General features: G+C 45.1%; 2 protein-coding genes across 2 annotated transcripts in view; both read left to right on the plus strand.

Annotated features, from left to right (window-relative positions):
• The window catches only part of LOC129694344 (SUN domain-containing protein 2-like), a 40,593-nt gene extending 33,467 nt beyond the window's left edge, over nt 1-7,126 (plus strand). The window contains exons 15-17 of the mRNA XM_055631048.1: nt 1,699-1,866; nt 2,686-2,778; nt 5,725-7,126. Of these exons, the coding sequence (XP_055487023.1) occupies nt 1,699-1,866; nt 2,686-2,778; nt 5,725-5,838 (375 nt within the window). The 3' untranslated portion in view covers nt 5,839-7,126. The remainder of the gene's footprint in view (nt 1-1,698; nt 1,867-2,685; nt 2,779-5,724) is intronic.
• A 14,269-nt stretch (nt 7,127-21,395) lies between these two features.
• LOC129694346 (D(2) dopamine receptor-like) lies at nt 21,396-22,967 on the plus strand (the record flags this gene model as incomplete). Its single annotated transcript, XM_055631049.1, has 2 exons — nt 21,396-21,599; nt 22,519-22,967. Coding segments are annotated over 2 exons (465 nt in total), but the record flags the coding sequence as incomplete, so codon positions are not given.
• Nucleotides 22,968-23,228: the final 261 nt, after the last annotated feature.

The raw sequence follows: 23,228 nt of genomic DNA on the forward strand, positions 1-23,228 counted from the left end.
AAAGCAAAGAAAGATTTAGAGGTAATCGGAGAAAGCATATTTTGGGTTGCACTTGATCACACTGCCCGAGACAGAGGTCCTGCCGGTTCAGGTACTTGTCCTGATACTTTGTAGATGGTGTGAGAGTATCTGTCTTGGGGGCAGTGTGTTAAAAATGTCTCAGTAAATCCTTTTTTCTGCATTAACTTCATAATTGACACACCATGAACCAAAAGCAGCAATGGGCTCTGCTGGAAAATTGTAGCGCGTTTTCTCATTGTGCAGGGTTGAGGTAAATTGGCAGAAAACATTGAGGGGTCGATACTGCAGATTCCTGCCATAGTAACCCCCATCCCAACAACCCATCCCTGTTACCAAAATAGCCCTTGACACCCGTTCTAATCAAGAATTTGTCTATCTCTGCCTTAAAATTATCCACTGACTTGGCGTCCACAACCCTCTGTGACAATGAAGTTCCTCCTCCTTTCTAAAAGCGCACCTTTAATTCTGAGACTATGACCTCTGGTCCTAGACTCCTCCTACCAGTGGTAACATCCTTTCCACATCCACTCCATGTCTTTCATTACTGTGTAAGTATCCTCGTATCCTCACGTGGATCGTGTCCAAAAATCCATCTCCTGTCCCTTTCGGAAGAATCAGTGTTCTGTTGAAAGCAAAGGGGATAATTGTGGGCAGCACAGTAGTAGAGTTGTTGCCTTACAGCGCCAGAGACCCCGGTTCGATCCCAACCCTGGGTGCTGCCTGTACGGAGTTTGTATGTTCTCCCCGTGAGTTTTTTCCTCCAACTGTCCAAAGACGGACAGGTTTGTAGGTTAATTGGCTTGGTAAATGTAAAACAAAATTGGCCCGAGTGTGTGTAGGATAAACATAGAAAATAGGTGCAGGAGTAGGCCATTCGGCCCTTCGAGCCTGCACCGCCATTTGATATGATCATGGCTGATCATCCAACTCAGTATCCCATCCCTGCCTTCTCTCCATACCCCCCCTGATCCCTTTAGCCACAAGGGCCACATCTAACTCCCTCTTAAATATAGCCAATGAACTGGCCTCAACTACCTTCTGTGGCAGAGTATTCCACAGATTCACCACTCTCTGTGTAAAAAATGATTTTTTCATCTCGGTCCTAAAAGTCTTCCCTCTTATCCTTAAACTGTGACCCCTAGTTCTGGACTTCCCCAACATCGGGAATAATCTTCCTGCATCTAGCCTGTCCAACCCCTTAAGAATTTTGTAAGTTTCTATAAGATCCCCCCTCAGTCTTCTGAATTCCAACGTGTACAAGCCGAGTCTATCCAGTCTTTCCTCATATGAAAGTCCTGCCATCCCAGGAATCAGTCTGGTGAACGTTCTCTGTACTCCCTCTATGGCAAAAATGTCTTTCCTCAGATTAGGAGACCAAAACTGTACGCAATACTCCAGGTGTGGTCTCACCAAGATCCTGTACAACTGCAGTAGAACCTCCCTGCTCTTATACTCAAATCCTTTTGCTATGAATGCTAACATACCATTTGCTTTCTTAACTGCCTGCTGCACCTGCATTCCTACTTTCAATGACTGGTGTACCATGACACCCAGGTCTCGTTGCATCTCCCCTTTTCATAATCGGCCACCAGTGTTAATATTTCCTGTTTCCGCGCTGAATATCTAAATGAAACTGAGATTCTTTCCTAATTTTTTTGTTCTTGTTCTCTCTTGCAGCCGGAGGTTCATCCTGGGAACTGTTGGCCATTTAAAGGCTCCCAGGGCTTTGTTGTCATCGAGCTTGCTGAATGGATCTGGCCTACAGCCTTTACCCTAGAGCACATTCCCAGATCAATTTCTCTGGGTGGATCAATTAGAAGTGCCCCTCAAGACTTCTCTGTTTATGTGAGTGAAACCTATAGAATATGAGTGTGTATTTGGGAACCTTGATGTTTGTCTGGAACATGCTGCTGAACATGGCAAGGCTTTCTTGGACATTGGATTCCATGTTCAGGGTCCCGAGTGTTCCCACAATCCACGTCAATAGGATTAACAAGTTCTGTTAAAAATGAGCAAATTCCATTTCACAGTCCAGAACAATAACCCCTCAAATAGAAGGCCCACTAATATAATCTTCAATCTTCCATGCTACACAAGTTGCTCATACTGGTATTTGAACTGTGATTCTGGGTTTTCACTGTATTCACTGAGTTTTGTCACTTTATTGCACAATCCTCAACACTGTTAACCACAAAAGCTTCATACAGTGATTAAGCAACTTTACAACCAATAGATGAGATTAAAGTTAACACACCCTACACATACTAACGACAATTTTTATGGCAAGTGCTTTCCTGAGTGCGGGTGAACAATTCTTCACTGGTATTCTTTCAGGATTGAGGATGACTTGCTTCCACTTTAGTTCTGTGGGGTATAGAGGTGCCTGATGAGGCCCCTGTGGTGGGACACACTGATTCTACCACCGTTTCATTCTGTTTGATTGTGTACAGATTCATTCATGTGCTAAATGAGATGATGACATTTTTCCAATTGACTTTTAGGGAACTACTAGTTATGTTTGAAATGAAATGACTTTATATATTCAACCAAGCTTTTTTTCCAGGCAAGGGTGAAAGTCCTACTTTCACCAGCTTGTATAATTGTTGGGGTGACTGGAGAGTAATTTTCTGTGTGCAAAGCTTGCTAATTTCTACTTGTTCACAGGGCTTGGATGATGAAAATCAAGCCGAAGGGGTCCTTTTGGGAAAATACACCTATAACGAGGAAGGGGATTCCATCCAGACGTTTGAAGTGCAGGTATGGAAGTGCATAAAGGATCATTGATTATTTGCTGGAACAATCATATAACCTTGGCCTTTTCCTGTAAGCTTTAATTTTCCTTTGCCTCAAATATTTATCTATCTTTTACAAAAATATGCTTTGCGATGTAGTAACTGTTAACCAAAATCTGGCATGTGCCAATATTTGACAGTTTGATGTCAGGTTTGACACCAGTTTGATACTGGTGTTTGAACTGTGATTCTGAGTTTTGGTGCTGACTTCACCCATGTTTTAGTTTAGCTTAGAGATGCAGTGCTGAAACAGGCCCTTTGTCCGCACCAACCAGCGATCCCCGCACACTCACACTATCAATAGACAATAGGTGCAGGAGGAGGCCATACGGCCCTTCAAGCCAGCACCGTCATTCAATGTGATCATGGCTGATCATACACATTCAGTATCCCATTCCTGCCTTTTCCCCATATCCCCTATCTTCAAGAGCCCTATCTAGCTCTCTCTTGAAAGTTTCCAGAGAACCTGCCTCCACTGTCCCCTGAGGCAGAGAATTCCACAGACTCACAAGACCCACACGAGGGACAATTTACATTTATACCAACACAATTAACCTACAAACATGTATTTGGTGTGGAAGGAAACCGAAGATCTCGAAGAAAACCTACGGGGAGAATGTAAACTCTGGAACCCAGAGTTGTAAGGCAGCAACTCTATCGCTGCGCCTCCATGCCACCTTTTTCTCACTTAAACCATATTTGCTTTAGGCAAAGGCTTTATAGAATGCCAAGCTGATTCATTCCATTAATGAAGATCAAGGTGGCAAAGATCAATCACATGATCAAGGAGCCATTAGTGAGTGAAAGGGGATGAACTCCAGTGAAGGCAACTAAAGCTTGAAATTCTGGCACGTTGCTGTTTTTATGCAGTGTCTTGAAATCCCTTTTACCCTGGAAACTGCAGTATTTACTGTGATTATCCCCGTTGTGCATCTGATGTGGTCTCCGCATTGGTCTTTGCAGGGTGTTGTTGTTCTTTCTTCTTTTGGGGCATTGCCACAGACGTTCAACCAAGTTGATCATGCCCAGGATAAACAACATACTTTTTTATGTTTCTTCCAACCATTTTTCTGCATGATATTTCATCTGCATGTCCCTGCTCATTCATTTAACCTATCATTATCCAAAGAAGCCTCTCCTAATCCTGTTCAGCTCACACAGCCACCCTGCTTTGGTTAGCAAACTTCCATACATTTTGATCCCTTTGTCCAAATTATAAATGGGACTTAGTTGGACAATTTCTGAAAGTCTAAATACACACCATCTTACTCCTGCTAGTTAAACCATAAAAAAAACCTTGAATGTATTTGTTAAACATTTGTCATTGAAAATCAAACTTGACCCTACTCAGCCTATTTATTTTAAGCATCATGTTACTACTTCTGTATTAATAGATTGCATTATTTTCCATAACTCTAAAAGGCAGATTGATCTGTAACTTTCCATTTTTTTAATCTCCCTCCATTCTGGAATTTGCTACCTTCTGTTTTGTGGGAAAAGCCTACAATTTATGGAATTTTGAAAGATGACACTGTTGCTATTGCCATCTTTCAAAACATTAAGATGCAGTTTGTCCAGCCATGGAAATTTATCATCTTTAGTTACTTTTTTGTTTTACTAATGCTAATTTACCCGAGCTCCTTCATTCTGGATGTATTGTTCTCCACAATTTATTTCTACCTTAACAATGCAACACTGGTTGGAACCTAAGGTCGGCCCTGTACTGCCCTCTTGATCACCAAGATCTAACCCCAATCATTCTTGTTCCTGTGCCACTGATCAGCTAAGACTTACAATTGAGGCCCTATTGTAGATTCCTGTCCAACCCCCTTTCCCCAATCTTGCTTGCAGCTGATCCCTTCTCAACTGAACAGATTTGCAGCCCCCTTCAGTAATGCTCATGGGTCTTGGCTGTAAGATCTGACCCAAGGGATCAGATGGACTGTCAGTAAGTTCTCTCACATTTGTCTTTTGCTAAAGATTAAATATGTTTGGCAAGTATGTCAGAAGTTTGTGATTTGCAAATAGCACATTGTGTAAGAAAGAAATGCTCAGTGGGACAGGCAGCATCTTTGGAGAAAAGGAATGGGAGGCGTTTTGGGTCAAGACCCTTCTTCAGGCTCGTATTATTGCAAATATCGTATTGACTGGAACAAATGACTAGTTAAAAATAAAAAAATGCAAATCTGCAGGTGATGGAGGACTGAAACACAATGCTAGAAATACTCGGGTCAGGCAGCAGGTGTGCAGAGATACCTTTTTTAATTGACCATTCATGCAATCTGGTCTAGAATAAACATGTTTTCAGGTGCAAAGATAGGGAAAACCGAGGAGAGCTGGATCAGTGGCTGATCTACTTGAAGCATCTACATGTTTCAAACTTGCTAAACCAATAATGAAACCAGATTACAGATTGTAGAAACAAGAACCTGCAGATGCTGGTTTACCAAAGAAAGACGCAAAATGCTGGAGTAACTCAGCAGGTCAGGCAGGTCCAGGAATGCTGCCTGACCCACTGAGTTACTCCAGCATTTTATCTTTCCAGGATAGAAGTTTATTTTTCTTGGCCACTTTATTCACAATTTGTCAGTTGCCACAAAGCAAGCCTGTGTAAGTAAGCATGTTCTCTCCCCATCCACAATGCTACATGGAATAAAGCTGTTGCTCCTAGTATTTCCTGCTGTAATTTGAGATCCATGTTCTTCTCATACCTCTGTAAAACATCTACCTTTTCCATGACAAAATGCTTGTTATCAATGCTGTATGTAATTGAATAGAATGTCCTGAAATCCATGATCAGCAGGATGTTTCAAGTCTGGTTTGTGGATAATCCATCTTCACTCCTGCCTACAGTACGTTCATACTGAAGCACAGGTTCCCTGATCTGTCATCATGTTCTTTTGCTTTGTAGAATAAAGATGCTCCCGCATACAAAGTCATCGAACTGCGGGTGCATAAGAACTGGGGCCATCCAGAATACACATGCCTCTACCGGTTCCGTGTCCACGGAGATCCAGCGATGTAATTCTGGAAGTCGGCTACCCCGTGCTCAGACTGGCGTTCAAACTATGATTCTGGATTTTCACTGTATTCACTGTTTTGTCACTTTATTGCACAATCCTCAACACTGCTAACAACAAAAGCCTACTCAACACAGCTAACTACTACAACCCGACCAAACTCTACCCCGTGCTCTACAACCCTACCCTACATATCTTGCCAATTTTTACTTTCTCTGCATCTGAAGCTTCACATCCAACCACATTTCAATCTAGATCAATGCGGGCATTGTATCTGTCAGGAATAAACTGCTGTGCTGATCATGAATTGTCCCCACCTCAGATCTCCAGCAAGAATATCATGCCAGTACACCACACAAAGACAGTATATATTTTTTTGATTTAACACCCATCACTTTGCTTTTATTCAAATTTATCACTTATTTTCAACTAGACCAGGTCGAACCTGTTGGGCCCATCCCCCAAAGCAATATTCCACCATTGACCCATAGCCCCCAACTGCTCAGGTGCGGCTGAGGGGTTCCTGTTGTGATGCCAGAGATCTCCATTATGACGCGAGTTACGGCAACCCTCCCCAATCCTCTTTTTACCCCTATCCTCCTCCATTCCCTCATCCCCAGCACTTCCCACCCCCCCACCCTCCCTCCTTTCCCCTCTCCACCTCCCTTGCCCAACTCTCTCCCTCAATTCTCCCTTCCCCTGAAAAAGCTACTTTTCTTAACTACTAAACCAGGTTCGCTTCTTAATAAACAGACACCACACAAACTGTTTGGTAGACCAGTTCAAAACTTTACTTAACATCGGCCGATGGAAGGGAGGGAGAATTCCAGTCAAGTGACCAATGCAGACACTTGACCGTCCTCCGTCCACCTTCGCTGAACAACAGAATTACATTGCCTTAAATAGGGTTTTTTTTGTCCCCTTAGCACATTCCACAGACATTAGTCATGGTCAGAGGTACAGGAAAAGGTTTCCACAGAATGCATCACATCAAAGGCCTTTTGTTTAAATGGTACAAGATATACTAAAAACATTGGCCATTTGCTTTAGGTCATTTTATCTCCAAAGAGATCACCTTAGCTTTTTCGCTGCTTCCTCTCTGTCACTTGGTCCCTCATAAACATAGACCATTTGGTTTATGGCATCTTACATCAAAGAGATCTCTCTAGCTTCTCCTCTCTGCTTGTCACTTGGGAGACAATGTTATAGGATTTATTATCTCACACACCGCAACCTGAGGAAAGCCTAATTTGACACTAAATATAAGCTGTAAGCTAGCCCAGAAGCCAATTTAATATCTTCTTATATTTTTAACTAAAATTCGGCTCATCATCCCCCTACCCTCACTCACTTCTTCACCTCCATAACTCCTCTTCCTCTTCCTCTCCCTTCTCCCGTATCCCATCCCCCCATAATGAAAATCGCCTTTTTTTTCCAAATGAAATTTCCCCCCTAACCCAACCCCCACACAATGGAAATCGCGATGTTTTTAAAAAATGAAACCTCACCCCTATCCCACCCGCCCACAATGAAAAATGTCAGCTGTTAATGAAAATTGAAGATTTTGTTTAAAACGGATTTTATTTTGAAAATCGCGATTTTTAAAATGTAAATGAGATTCAGGATCCCATTGTGATGTAATTGTAACATGGCTGATGGGCAGAGCAAGTGGAAAAGTGATTTTTATAAAGTTTAAAATGTCAATAACTTATAAAATATAACAACAATCTGAACGAAACGTGGTTATTGCACACCCAGAAGTAATGGTGAGTAAGGTGAGCCAAAAATTGTAGCGCTATCGTGTACCGTTTTGGCGCCGTTTCCAGGACTCACTCACTCGAAAACAAACAAAATGAGAGTTTTAGTGATATAGATAGATGCTGCCATGATTTCATCTTACAATCATCTATATATATTAGTAAAACTTCCATCTTGTTTGTTTAAATGTGTGAGTGTTTGATCCCGAAACTACCCTAAAACGGTACACGATTGAGCTACATGTTTGGCCCACCTTACTCACCATTGTCCTGTGATGTCCTGTGGCAAGTTTTGTTCAGGTTGATGGGATATTTTACAAGTTATTCACATTTTAAACTTTACAAAAACCATAAATCACTTCCACTTGCACTGGCCATTGGCAGCGTATGATGTCACAATGGGATCCCGAATTTAATTTACATTAAAAATTGCCATTTAAAAAAAATCCGCTTTTTCAAATTCTTCCGTTTTCATTCACACTGACTTCATAATATTCATTTACAAAAAAAAATCACAATTTTCATTGTGGGGGGGGGGGGAGCGGAGAGTGGTGGAGAGGTGTGGAGTGGGGGGGGGAGAAGGGGGATAGAAGGAGAGGAGAGGGGTAGGGAGGGAGGGAGGAGGAGTTATGGAGGGAGGGAGGCAGTGACTGAGAGTAGGGAAATGGAAAGGTGAGGGAGGGGAGGAGAGGGGAAAGAAGAGGGAGGGTGAAGATGAGTAGGAGGGAGTGCTGAGGGATGAGGGGAATGGAAGATAGGGCCAGGAAGAGGGAGGTTGGGAGCAACGCCGAACCCCCCACCCCCACCCACGTGGGGCTGATTGATAGGCTCCGACATCCTGCTCGAGACCCGATTAGTCCAGGTCCCATCTGACGCTGCCTCCCCCACCCCACCCCACATGGGATCGATTGAGTGGCTATGAAATCCAGCTTGACGGTTTTTTTTTTTTAAGTGATTTTCTTTGTGGGGCTGGGGAGGTTTCATTTTAAAAACACGTGATTTGCATTGCGGGGAGTGGGATAGGGGGGAGGTGAGGAGCGGGGGATCAGGGGGATAGAGGGAGAGGAGGGCAGTAGGGAGAGGAAAGTGGGAGAGGTAAGGAGGGAGAGTGGGGGAGGAGGGGGGGATGGAGAGGAGTGGGGGAGGTAGGGAGTGGGGGGGGATAGAGGGAGAGGGCAGTGGGGGAGGTGAGGGATATGGGGGGGCGTGGGATAGGGGGAGATGAGGAGTGGGGAACCAGGGAGGTAGACAGAGTGGAGAGGGATACGGAGGGGACATGGGTTATGGAAGGAGGGTAGGGGAAAGGAGAGGGAGGGGAGGAGGAGAGAGGAAAGAAGAGGGAGGGTGAAGATGAGGGAGACAGGGAGTGCTGGGGGATAAGGGGGAATGGACGAGGGTGGGAGTAGGAAGAGGGATGGCTAGGTGCAGTTGGTAGAGGGTTGCCGTGACTCGCGTCATAACGGGAACCCCTCAGCCACACCTGTTGGGGTCTATGGGTGTGTAGTGAAATATTCTATTGTGGGAACGGGGCACATCGGGTCCCACTTGGTCTAGTCCATAGGTTCACAATCTTTTTCGTCCCGTTTACCCAGGGCAACTTTACGAAAGTAAATCCGTCCCCACCCTTAAAGTTCAAATTTATTTGTCCCTATTTTGTTAATGTTTGATACCCAGTTTTGTTTAGTAATTTGACCGTCTTAAATATAAAATCCCGTATCAACTCGTGATTGGAATTTGTGGTTGGAAATTTAATTTTGATCCTCTTCCCCATTTTTTAATTTCCTATAACTATATTAGTGTTTGATTCCTGATGATGTACAGAAGTACGTGTATTTGTTTATTCAGAAAAAAAAGACTTTGCCACTTTACCATTGTTTACCATCAAAATTAAATATAGTTTGTATATATTTACATTATCAGTTCTTCAATTACTTGATCAATGTTTTTTTTTCTATAATTAAATAAATTCAGGAATTTTTTATATTTTTATGCTTCTCTTTTAAATTACCAATGTTTTGTTTGCACTGCCGAAAATTAAAGTTTTTATTTAATTGAAAAGGTCTGATGCATTTTTTAAATATTTAAGAATGAACAAAAATCAATAGCAGGATGTCAGTGTATCCAAATAAGCTTGTCCAAGTTATTTTAAATATTTTGAAGGCTAAACGTCCGTTTCAACACTTAGTTTTTCCAAAGGCTGACTACGTACATTGAGAGGTAGATTTATGTGGGTGGTTAGGCAGCCAACTGCCAGCAAGGCCGGATAATGTCAGATTAAACTGTACTTTATAAATTAAAGATTTTAATGTTTATCACTTCTTATTTCCCTCTTAGCAACATCATCTGTTGTAAAGAGTGTCACAAAATTAACCTTATCCATTTCCTCTTGCCTTCACACAACCTTTTAGGATCACAGTGGCACTCAGTTCTGAGTTATTCTCTTGCTCTGTATGTAAATAAAACATCTTTGAATTTTAATTTCCAAATATTTTCACATCCTCTCTTGGGTGCCGTAATTTTCATTTTAATTTGACTCCTTGTCAGGAAATTTCCTGTTTTGCTTTAACCTGCTCTCTTCACCTCATCAGCAGTGCCGGCCTTAGGAGGTGCGGGGCCTGATTGGGAACTATTTTCATAGAAATATAAATAAATAATTATAAATGAGTCACGTGTCGTGAGTAACATGACAATTCGGGGGAGAGTTCCTTTCACAGTCTAGCCAGGGGTAAAGTTGCGAGGAGGGAAGGAGCGTTGAGAAGGAGGGGATCGGGTTCATGCCAGTAACACTCACTCACCGCTGCCGTGGTGCTCCGGGCGCCACCGCATTGTGGCCGGGGAGGGAAGCACCGGCCAGCCAAACCGACTGCCATCTCAGCGCCTTCTGCCGGCCCGCTCACCGCTGGCAGTGCTCTCCGTCTGAACAGTGAGGGGACCAGTTCAAGAGATCATAGAGCGGAGCGGGTCAGCGAGTAATGGATAATATCACGGTGGGCAGTGGAGCTTACTCCTGTGTCCCGCGAACAAGGGATCAATTAAGGTTACTCGCACTGACATATGGTCCTGCTATCCATCGCCCGCTGATCCCTGGCCGACCCCCTCTTTCTCAACCCTCCTGCCCTTCCCGCAACTTTACCCCTGGACAAACTACCCACACGCTCTGAAAGGATCTCCCCCCCCCCAGCAGCGCTGTCCTTTTTCAGCTGCTTCCTACTTTACAGCCGCTTCCCATCAGCTGCTAGCAATGAGGGATAGACTTGGCTATCCCTCTGTACAGGCTTCTTCAGATTGAACTGAACTCTCGTCAGTGAGAGTACTTGTGATTGTCTGAAGAAGGGTCTCGACCAGAACTCTCTCCCCAGAGCCCCTGCCGGTCCCGCTGAGCCACCACAGACAGGGAGTTGAAGGTAGACACAGGGGGGGTCCGCCTTCAACTTCAGAGCCAAACATAAAATAACAGAGTGCTGGAGGAACAGCGGGCAAGGCAGCACCCGCAGAGGGAACATATCACTTATCAGGAGCCGCCATGGGCCAGGACACTCCCCCCCTCGCGCGGGGAACAGAAAGGAACCGCAGATGCCGCCATCACCGCAAAAGTCTAAGAAGGAACTGTAGATGCTGGAAAATCGAAGGTAGACATAAATGCTGGAGAAACTCAGCGGGTGTGAAGCCCTGTCCCACTTTGCGAGTTCACCCAAGAGCTCTCCAGACATTAAAAAAAAATCAAAACTCGTGGTAAACACGTAGAATAAACGTAGCAGGTATGTCAGAGCTCGGGACGTTTCAATAGACAATAAACAATAGGTTCAGGAGCAGGCCATTTGGCCCTTCGAGCCAGCACCACCATTCAATGTGATCATGGCTGATCATCCACAATCAGTACCCCGTTCCTGCCTTCTCCCCATATCCCCTGACTCAGCTATTTTTAAGAGCCCTATCTAGCTCTCTCTTGAAAGCATCCAGAGAACCTGCCTCCACCGCCCTCTGAGGCAGAGAATTCCACACACTCACCACTCTCTGTGAGAAAAAGTGTCTCCTCATCTCCGTTCTAAATGGCTTACCCCTTATTCGTAAACTCCCCCAACATCAGGAACATGTTTCCTGCCTCTAGCATGTCCAAGCGCTTAACAAATCTTATATGTTTCAATGAGATTCCCTCTCATCCTCCTAAACTCCAGAGTGTACAAGCCCAGCTGCTCCATTCTCTCAGCATATGACAGTCCCGCCATCCCGGGAATTAAACTTGCTGCACTCCCTCAATAGCAAAAATGTCCTTCCCAATACCAATACTCCAGGTGCGGTCTCACTAGAACTCTGTACAACTGCAGAAGGACCTCTTTGCTCCTATATTCGATTCCTCTTGTTATAAAGGCTAACATGCCATTTCTTAGCGCTAACGGCAGGTACTCGGGAAACGTGGTAACTCGTGAAGATTTTTCAACATGTTGAAAAATGTCCACATGTAAAATATACTCAGGATGTAAAAATTTGATACTTTTTAACACGTTGTCATCCCGTAGTAGCTCGTGAGTTTACCGTAGTAGGACCTGGTGTGCTATATCACTATTGTATGTTCATAATGGAAATAAGAATACTCTGTATATTCATTACTTTTGAATTGTAGTTTTATGTAATCCTCCCATAATTTCTGATTTCCATTTCACAATAATCAGACAAACAGAATGTTGCAAGGTAATATCTTGCCCAAACTCAGTTGTATCTTTCTATCTCAATAAATATCACAAAATATGCCATTGTTTCAGCGACATTATGACAAAATATAGAATTTAGATTATTTGTTATCAGTAATTCCATCCCAGAAACAACAGTACTTAAAGAAGTGTTCAAGAAGGAACTGCAGATGCTGGAAAATCGAAGGTACACAAAAATGCTGGAGAAACTCAGCGGGTGCAGCAGCATCTATGGAGCGAAGGAAATAGGTGACGTTTCAGGCCAAAACTCTTCTTCAGTACTTAAAGAACATTTGTTTTATTAATTTACGAGCATGTACCATAGGTTGATCCATCTCAGTTCTCATTTAGGCAAGTCCCAGCTATAGATACTTTGATCCCACCCCAATCCCCCTCGCCCGATCTTCATTGAACCTATCTTTTACTCAGCTGCTGTAACGTTTCCTTCCTATCAAAATCTATGTGTAGCATCTCTGTCCCCATCTTCCAATTCCCACTTTGAAATAAAATACAACTTTCGACAAAGATTTCGCAGCAGGATCGCTATATAAATGCAAATATATGGTATTTTATCCTATCATCTCCCCCCCCCCCTTACCACTACACAAGAAGCGTAACTTGAAGCGTTTACATTTGGAGAAGTTCGATACGCACCAGGAATGAAAATAGCTATGAATCGATTAACAGCGAGCTACAAGGTTAGATTGACACACCTGTCAGAGGGCTAAGAAACAATCCTGAGTTGACGGCGTATTGTTTTAAGTGAGCATTTTGCAGCGACCTCACCTTGTATTTTGGTAAAATATTCTTTCCACGGAAATCTCCTATTTCACTTTGAAATTATATTCATTTTATAGCCGTTTGTAACATCAGTAACCATCTTAATGTTCCTGCATTTAGAACCGGGTATGCTTGAAACAATTTATTGTAAGGTACTGTAACTTTAAAAAAAACTACATCAACCAGGTATGAAAATTACACTGAATTTTTGCAGGCGTTGATATTATTCAAACTCTAATCGGCCCCGCTCGCTCGATGTACTGGAGCAGTTCCAGCGAACCAACATCCCCTTCTCCTTGCCCAGTCATCTTTGTATTCCGGAGGCGCCTCCTGCACCCTATCTTGAAGGCCTTGGAGGCATTGCCCCGGTTCACCCCCCTTCTGGCCCACTCCTAGTGCCCGACATCTCCAGCTCCCTCATGGTTCCACCGTCTGCTAGGTCTTTGAGTGGGCCCATATGATCCTTATGGCTGGTTCCTGGTCCCGTTGAGCCTTCAGGCGAGATCCCGCCAACCAATGAACCTTCTGGCGGGCACCACGACCTACCCCAATAGCCTTGGTTGCACCTTTGTCCACAGACATCGTAGAAGGCGTCAGCTGGGCCTCCCTGAGTGTGAACCCACATAAAGTGATTGGCTGAGATAGAGTTCCTGGCCATGTCCTCGTGGACCAGCAGGAGTAAGCACGGACATTTGTGAATTCTTTCAACGCCAATGTGTGGTTCTCATCTGCTCTCGGAAAACCACTAACTTCCTGATGTCAAAGAGAAACAAGGCATTCCTTAATGATTAATGGGTCTGACAAACACTATCCTGAAGTGCTTTGATAGGTTGGTCATATCTTATGTTAACTACAGCCTGCCAAAGCCTAGATCCATTGCAATTTGTCTACTGCTGCAACAGGTTCAAGATAGACGCCATCATCTTGGCCCCACAGTCCCTGGAAAAACAGTGACACGTATTGGCAGACTCATTTAATTACCTCTGACTCCCTCAGTTATATAGACTACACTTCCTCCCACCCTGCCACTTGCAAAGACACAATCAATTACTCTCAATTTCTCAGTCTCCACCACATTTGTTCCCAAGATGAGGCTTTCCATTCTCAGACATCTTTCTTTAGTAAACGTGGTTTCTCCGTTGCTGTCATAGATGGCTACCTCAGCCGCATCTCATCTGTGTCCCGCAGTTCTGTTCTGGCTCCACCTCCCTCCAGACGGAACAAGAATAGTGTTCCCTTGGTCGTCGTCCTTCAACACATGGTTCTGACATTTCCGTAACTTCTAATGTGAGCCCACCACCATTCACATCTTCCCATCCTCGCTCCTTTCCGCAGAGACAGCGCTGTTTCATCCCTTCCCAAGCAAAACAGACCATCCTCAGGTAATTTCTCCAGCAACTGCAGGAAATGTAATAACTGTCCCTATTCCTCCTCCCACGCATCTGTCCAAGGACCCCAGCAGTCCTCCAGGTGTAACAGGTTTACGTACACTTGTAACCTCATTTACATTTGGTGTTCCCAAAGTCGTCTCCTGTACATCGGCGAGATCAAGTGTAGACTAGGCAACCGTTTTACTGAACACTTACACTCTGTCTACCAAGGCTGTTTATTGACCATTTTAACCCCACTTCCCACACTGACCACCTGTCCTAGGCTACCTCCATTGCCAGGATGATGCCTCACACAAACTCGAGGAACAGTACCACTTATTCTGTGTAGGTAGCTTACAACCTAACTAACTAAATTCTTCCTTCCCCCTCTTTCTTGTGCCCCATTTATTTCCCCTTTATTTATTCAACACCATGATTTCAAGCAAAATCTTGGACATAGGACTCAGCACGTTTGCAATTGGATCCTTGACTTCCTAATCCATAGACCACAGTCAGTAAGGAGCAAATCTTCCTCTATGCGAATTCAGACCCTTAATTCAGTCCCTGTGCACTCATGACTGTGGCTAAATTCTGCTCTAACTCTATCTTTAAGTTTACAGATGACACCACTACTCGATCTGAAATTATGAGGAGGCAGAGTTTAGTGGTATCAGTGGTGTGGTAGACATCAATCACTCCCTCCACGTCAAGAAAACAAAAGAGTTGGTCATCAACTTCAGGAAGCAGTGTAGAGCACACCCCAGTCTGTATCAATTGTGCTGAAGTGGAGATGATTGAGAGCTTCAAATCCCAGCATGTGAATATCATGAACAATTTGTCCTATTCTACTTCCTCTAAAAATGAAGGAAATTCAACGTGTCACCAATGATTCGTCCCAATTTGTACAGAGGCACCACAAAAAGCATCTCATTGGGCCAAATCACAGCTTAGTTAGGGAACTGCTCAGCCCAAGACCGTGAGAAATTACAGAAAGTTAAGGATGCAGTCCAGTCCATTGCACAAACTAGCCTTCCCACACCCCATAAACATCATCTACATGCTGCTTCGGAAAAACAGTCAACATAATCAAGTATCACTCTTCTCCCGTCATTCTCTCTACTTCCCTCTCCTGTCAAGCAGAAGATATTAAAGTTTGAAACCATGTACCACCAGATGATTTGGCAGCTTGTTCTACATGCCCACCAACTCTTGTGTACAAAATGTTGCCCCTCTGGTCCCATTTAGACCTTTCCCTTCTAGTTATTAGACACCAACATAATTTTGTATGTATACCTCTATGAACTCCTACATTCCAGAAGAAAAATCTCAACCTTTCCAATGTCCCATTTTTCCAGTGCCCTCCATAATGTTTGGGACAAAACTGCTCTAAGAATCCATCACAGAGGCACTCCACAAACTCCCTTTCATGGGGTCCAGTCCCAACCAGATTTTCCCAGTCTACCTGCATGTTGAAATCTCCCATAACAACCATAGCATTACCTTTACTATATGTCAATTTTAACTCCTGATTCAACTGGCACCCTGTATCCAGGATACTGTTTGGGGGCCTGTAGATAAGTCCCATTAGAGTCTTTATATCCTTACAATTCCTTAGTTCTATCCATACTGACTCCACATCTCCTGTTTCAATGTCACCCCTAGGGACTGAATTTCATTCCTCAACAACAGAGCTACCCTGCCCCCTCTGCCCACCTGTCTGTCTTTTCGATAGGAGATATATTTGGTTCTTGGTTCTTGGTTTCTTGGTCCTCCAAAATATTCACAATGGATATTAAACTGGAGGTGGTGGAGGGAGGACTTGCGCCAGAAAGGGTTTTTTATACCCTTGGATATTCAGTTCCCAGCCCTGGCCCTCGCAGCCATGTCTCTGTAATTCCCACAACATCATACTTGCCAATTTCTCACTGAGCCTCAAGCTCGTCCACTTTATTTGCTTATACTTTGCGCTTTCATATACAACACTTTGACCTCGGTATTCACCTCCCCTCTTGCACCGCTTGCAATTGGCCCTGACCTTACTCTCTTATCCCTTCTCGAACATTCCTTCCCATTAATTCGGGAGTCTTTTGTAACTTTTCCTGAACTCGCTTCCCCTTCAACTACATCTTTATACTCCCAATTTGTCAATCCCTCCCCCGCCCCCCCCCCCCCCCCCCACTATTTAGTTTAAACCCACACATGTAGCCCCAGTAAACCTACCTGCCAGAACGTTGGTTTCCCTCCAGTTAAGGTGTAACCTGTTCGTTTTATACAGGTCACCCCTACTCCAGAAGAGATTCCAGTGGTCTAAAAATCTAAATCCTTGTTCCCTGCATCAGCCCCTCAGCCACACATTCAGACCACCTATCACCCTGTTCCTGTCCTCACTAGCACGAGGCACAGGAAGCAATCCGGAGATAGCCACCCAAGAAGTCCTGCTTTTCAGTCTTCTTCCTTAAGGGGCTGTCCCACTTGTCCTAATCTGCGAGTTTAGATGAGTGTCTTCGACCTTCAAACTTGCAGCATGGTCGACACGTGGTCCTAGGAGGTCCTATGAGGTCGCTGGAACTCTCCTTCATGTTCGAGGGAAGTTTCCGAATACTCGTGCCTTCAGCTAGGTTGCAGAAATATTTTCAGCATGTTGAAAAAATTTCTGCGAATAAAAATTGTTCAGCATGGTTCATTTGAACTCGTAGTGCAGTGGAGTGGGGTCGCTGTGTAGTTACAGGCAGTCGAGGGCAGCCGTAGACAATCTCCTTCGCTGCCCGGGCATTTTGATTGGCTCATTAAAGTTTTCAGGACCAAAAAAAAATGACTGTTAGGTTAAATGCCTGCTAAACTTTATAATACTTCTTAAGTGTCTGCACTCATTCTCCCTTTCTCTCCTCTTCACCCCCCCCCCCTTCTCTCTCCTTTTCCCCTTCTCTCCTTCTCCTCCTTTTCTTTCCATCTCCTCCTTCTCTCCCCTTCTCCTCCCCCTTCTCTCCGCATCTCCCTCCTTCTCCCCACCTTGCTCCCCTTTCTCCAACCCACCCCCCCCCCCCCCCCCCCCCCCGCTCTCTAAAGGAAGGACTTACCATACACTGTGGCAGCCGTTTACCTTCTTCTTCATCGCGGGTGTGAATTTCAGACAGCGCTCCCCCCGCTTTCCCCGGCCTCTGCCTTTGCGATGTGTGTGCGGTCGGTTCCAGCTTGAGGCTTTCCAGGCGAGAGCCCTCGAGCTTGAAGGTTGAAGACACTGTTCTTAACTCTTAGATTAGGTAACCCAAATGGGACAGCCCCTTAACTCTCTAAACTTGCGTGACAGAACCTCCTTCCTCTTCATCCCTATGTCGTTTGTGCCTACGTGCACAACTACTGCCGTCTGTTTACCTTCCCTTTCGAGGATGTTCTGAATCTGGTTTGTGCTATCTTGAACCCTGGCACCAGGGAGGCAACACACCATCATTGAGTCTCGCCTGCCGCCACAGAATCTCAGTCTGCACCTTGGACAATGGAATCTCCCATCACTATTGCTCTGCCCGACGTCGGTCTACTACCCTTTCTCTCAGTCATCACACACTTCGTTCTTCCCGTCTCCCTCGTCGTGACAACCACACTGAAGGTCCTGTCCAGGAAACTCTTGTTTTCCCGGATTGCCCTGAGGTCATCCAGCTGTTTCTCCAGTGCCCCAACGCGGTCCTTCAGGAGTTGAACCTGGACACACTTACCACAGTTGTAGCAGCCAGTGGCTCCATCGGTGTCCCTGGCCTCCCACATCCTGCAAGCATCACACTGCCTCGTTTTACCCATCATGTGTTCACTGCGTCCCATCCTCTCCAGCTTTTTGCGTAGTCTCCTCTCCTCAGCCTCCTCGCCGAAGACTCTCAAGCTAAAGACTCACACTTTTCTCACAAGGCACTTTCCTCAACAAGGCGCTACCCAACAGCAAACCTTGCTTATATTGGCTGATAAATTTCCCAATTTGCCACAACCAATTTGCAAATTGCTTACCTTACAGCCAATCACCGAACTCCCTCCTGCCGCTCCCGAGCTGCAAGGAATGTGTTCCTAGCTGGTCGCGTCCGGTTTTAAACTAGCCTCTCTTGTAAGGAGACAAAAGAAACTCCCAAGAGCTTACCTTACAGCCAATCACCAAACTCCTGTCGCTCCCGAGCTTGAAGGAATGACCAGGTTACAGTTTGCCAAGTACTTAAAAGAGCAAGCACAGTTCTGGAAAAAGGTCTTGTGGACAGATGAGACGAAGATTTACTTATTTCAGAGTGATGGCAATAACAAAGTATGGAGGAGCGAAGAATCTGCTCATGATCCAAAGCATATCACCTCATCTGTGAAACACGGTGCTGGGGGTGTTATGGCCTGGGCATGTATGGCTGCTGAAGGTACTGGCTCACTTATCTTCATTGATGATGTAACTGCTAATGGTAGGAGCATAATTAATTATGAAGTGTATGGACACATCCTATCTGCTGAAATTCAAACAAACGCCTCTAAACATTGGCTGGCGGTTCATTCTACAGCAAGACAATGATCCCAAACATACTGCTAAAGCAACAAAGGAGTTTTTCAAGGTGAAAAAATTGTCATTTCTTGAGTGGCCAAGGCAATCACCCGATCTGAACCCAATTGAGCATGCCTTTTATATGCTGAAGAGAAAACTGAAGGGGATTAGCCCCCAAAACAAGCATAAGCTAAAGATGGCTGCAATACAGGCCCGGCAGAGCATCACCAGAGAAGACACCCAGCAACTGGTGATGTCCATGAATCAGACTTCAAGCAGTCATTGCATGCAAAGGATATGCACCAAAATACTAAACACGACTACTTTAATTTACATGACATTGCTGCATCCCAAACATTATGGTATGCTGAAAAGGGGGGGACTGTGTATAAACACTGCTGTAATTTCTAAATGGTGAAATCAAAATGTATATAAATAGCCTTTATTAAAATCTGACAATGTGCACTTTAACCACATATGATTTTTTTAGATAGATAGATAGCCTTTTATTGTCATTCAGACCGAAGTCTGAACGAAATTGCAGCAGTCATACATATAATACCATACAATAAAACAACAATAAACACATATTTTAACATCCACCACAGTGAGTCCACCCAGCATCTCCTCACTGTGATGGAGGCAAAAGTCTTAGGTCGCAGTCTCTTCCCTCCTCTTCTCCCTCTGCGCTGGGGCGATACCCCCCCCGGGCGATGTTAAGACAGTCCCGCGGCTCAAACACCGCGGCCCGGGGTGGTTGAAGCTGCCGCCCACCAGTCCTGCAGAAGCAGCTGCTGGCCCGCGGCCGAACCCCGGACTCAGGCCACCACCGCCCGAACACCGTCCCAGCCACCCTCACGTGAGGACTTGGGCGCCGAACCTCCCCCGGACCGGGCCGCCCCGACTTGGACGTCGCTTCTCCCCCCGGACCGGGCCGCCCCGACTTGGGCGTCGCTTCTCCCCCCGGACCGGGCCGCCCTGACTTGGGCGCCGAACCTCCCCCGGACCGGGCCGCCCCGACTTGGGCGTCGCTTCTTCCCCGGGCTGGGCTGCCCCGACTTGGGCGCCGAACCTCCCTCGGGCTGCCAGCGCCGCACCTTCCCGAGCTCGGCGCTCCGACGGGAGCCTCGTTCCACCCTCGGGCTGGCCGCCCTCACGGGAGCGTCCCAGCCTCTTCCAGCCCAGAGTCGGACCACCCTCACGGGAGCGAGCTCAGAGCGAGTCCTGACGGTGCGCTGCCTCCGGAGCCTCGAGGTCGTCAGCTCCATTAGGCCTCAGCGCAGACGGAGGCAGAGAAGGGGAATATGACCAAAAAGGTCGTATTCCCCCGCAGGGAGAGACTGCAAACCCCGTTTCAACCACCCCAAAACACAAGCTAAAACCAAAAAAACTAAACTAACCAAACAAAATAAACAACATAAAAAACACAAAGACAACGGGACCGCCGGTAAGCCGCTGCAGCCAGAGCCGCGCCGCCACTCCGAATGTGACACCATTTCCATTCAGCTCAGCAATTACATGAGTTTCACTCTCGTCTCAGTGTCAGTCAAGGTGATCAAGTCTCACCTGACAGTCCTGCATGTAAAATCTAGATCAGAGCTGGTCCCTAAGAAAGTATATAATGCTGTTTCTAGGTCAGCATGTTAAAGCTGAAATGCACATCTCATCACCTTTTTGGACTGTCCACCCGGGCATTGTCACGGTGTCAAGGTCAAGCAGGCCTGGTGTAAAGGTCAAGCAGGCCTGGTGTAAGGGTCAAGCTGGCCTGGTGTAAAGGTCAAGCTGGCCTGGTGTAAAGGTCAAGCAGGCCTGGTGTAAGGGTCAAGCAGGCCTGGCAGGCCTGGAGTAAGGGTCAAGCTGGCCTGGTGTAAAGGTCAAGCAGGCCTGGTGTAAAGGTCAAGTAGGCCTGGTGTAAAGGTCAAGCAGGCCTGCAGTAAGGGTCAAGCAGGCCTGGTGTAAAGGTCAAGCAGGCCTGGAGTAAGGGTCAAGCAGGCCTGGTGTAAGGGTCAAGCAGGCCAAGCAGGCCTGGTGTAAAGGTCAAGCAGGCCTGGTGTAAGGGTCAAGCAGGCCTGGTGTAAAGGTCAAGCAGGCCTGGTGTAAAGGTCAAGCAGGCCTGGTGTAAAGGTCAAGCAGGCCTGGTGTAAGGGTCAAGCAGGCCTGGTGTAAAGGTCAAGCAGGCCTGGTGTAAGGGTCAAGCAGGCCTGGTGTAAGGGTCAAGCAGGCCTGGTGTAAAGGTCAAGCAGACCTGGTTAAATATGAAAATATACAACCAACTCTGAAATTAATAATGGGAAAAAATACAATTTGTCAAAGCCATTTGATCCTCTAGCTGAGAAAAAAATATTCTTCTTATATTAGGCGTTGTTCCATTAGATTGCACATCAGTGAACAATGAGGATAACATCTGATTTATGAAAGTCAGCATTGACTTAATGAATATGGGAATAATCTATGAATCATCTCTAACTCTCAGACACCAGGAATGATGCCACCTGTCTTATTCACCATCCCGAATTTGTGGTCTACTCGTCCATTTTCTCCTTCTTCATTCCCTTCATCATCACGCTGTTGGTGTACGTGCAGATTTACGTGGTGCTGCGTAAAAGGAGAAAACGAGTGAACACCAAGAGAAGCAGCAGGTTTGAGTCGGAAATCCAGGCACCATTAAAGGTAAAGAAGAACTTTCTATGTTCTTCTAAATTGTTTTGAGACAAGAGTTTGGCCAGTTTGTCCAGTTATTTTTCATACATTAGGTACAAGAGTGACAGTTTTAGATTCACGATCTGTAATGAGACTTCTAGAATCATACATGTAGACCACAGGCCCTTCAGCCCACTAGGTTCATGCTGACCATCAATCACCATTTGTTACAATAATTCTATCCTAACCTGTTTTCTTCTCCTCACTTTCTCAACATCTTTTTCCATCCTATCCCTTGCTGTCCTCTCTCACATACATGCTAGTGGCAATTCGCTGTGGCCAACCTACCTAGCAACTCACAGCTTTCTGACAAAAAATTTACCTGGTCACATGGAAAACATGCAAACTCCACGTAGACAGTATTGCAAACTCTAGCCAATGAAGCTGTGAGGAAGCTGTTTTACTAGTTGCACCACAATTCTGTGCAATTGTACATGGTATTCGAGGAAGAGCTGCATTGCTGTAGGTACCTTATTTTAGACTGGAGCCTTCCACCTCCATATTCCAATGACATGTTTGCAAATTAAACTAATTCCTGTTGCACAGTTGGAAGAGGAGAGAATATTCCTGATGTTCCAGGCAGGATTTTTCCCATGACCATTGTTACTAAGAACACATCATATGCTCATTTATTTTATTTCTCTTTTTGAGATGTTAATTTTCATAAAAGTAGCATCCAATTTCCCACTACAATTAAGCAAAGCATTTCATTTTGATGGAATGTTGTGCAGTCTAGCAAATATATCTCACTTCCAATCTCTTGGACAAGTATTTTGTATTTTAATACCTTATTACCTCAGCCAAGCTTAGAATTTAAATGGTGGCCTGTTAGAAAACTGTATATGGAGAACCTCAAATGGAGGAATAAACATATTATTTTTGAATTTAGGATAAGTGCACCCATCCAGAAGATGTGAAGCTTTGTACAGTCATTGTGAAATCAAATGGGAGTTTCCCCACCAATAAGAGGAAAGTGGTGAGTGTCTATAATTTGACCATGGCGTTGACTTTGTGTAGCCACTCCCAGCCACCAGAGCTGCAAACAGCTGGAACTTATATTGTTAATTACACATTAGTATGGGTCACCCAGTGCCAACTTCAGGGACTCGCCAACTGCTTGTTTTGGTTCTCCTGCATCACAATAAGCTAATCTTAGGGAAGCATGGACTGAACCAATACTCTTCTGGACAAACTAACATAATTTGGGAAAACGTTCTACTTCTAATGGGCTGCTGCCTAGTCAGAGCATCTCATCGAGATGAAATTGATCATTCTTTCTGATTCCTTTGTTAGACATAATTCTCTAAAAGTTGAATCATAGAATGGGATATCATTAGAGTCCATTCGGCCATTTCGTCCTAGCTCTCTACTCTTCCCTTGTGGCCTGGCAAATTTTGACTTTTTAAGGGGAGATCGAATTTCAGTTAAAAGATTAATATTGAGTCTACTTCTACTATCTGTTGGCCATAGAATCACTTCCTAAGTGTCTGAAGAGGGGGCCCAATCCAAAATGTCAGCTATCCACATTCTCCAGAGATGCTGCCTGACCTGCTGAGTTACTCCAGCACTGTGTGTTCCCCTTTAGTTGGGTTAAAACAA

The sequence above is a fragment of the Leucoraja erinacea genome, unplaced genomic scaffold, assembly GCF_028641065.1.
Source record: "Leucoraja erinacea ecotype New England unplaced genomic scaffold, Leri_hhj_1 Leri_632S, whole genome shotgun sequence".
NCBI classification, from domain to species: domain Eukaryota; kingdom Metazoa; phylum Chordata; class Chondrichthyes; order Rajiformes; family Rajidae; genus Leucoraja; species Leucoraja erinaceus.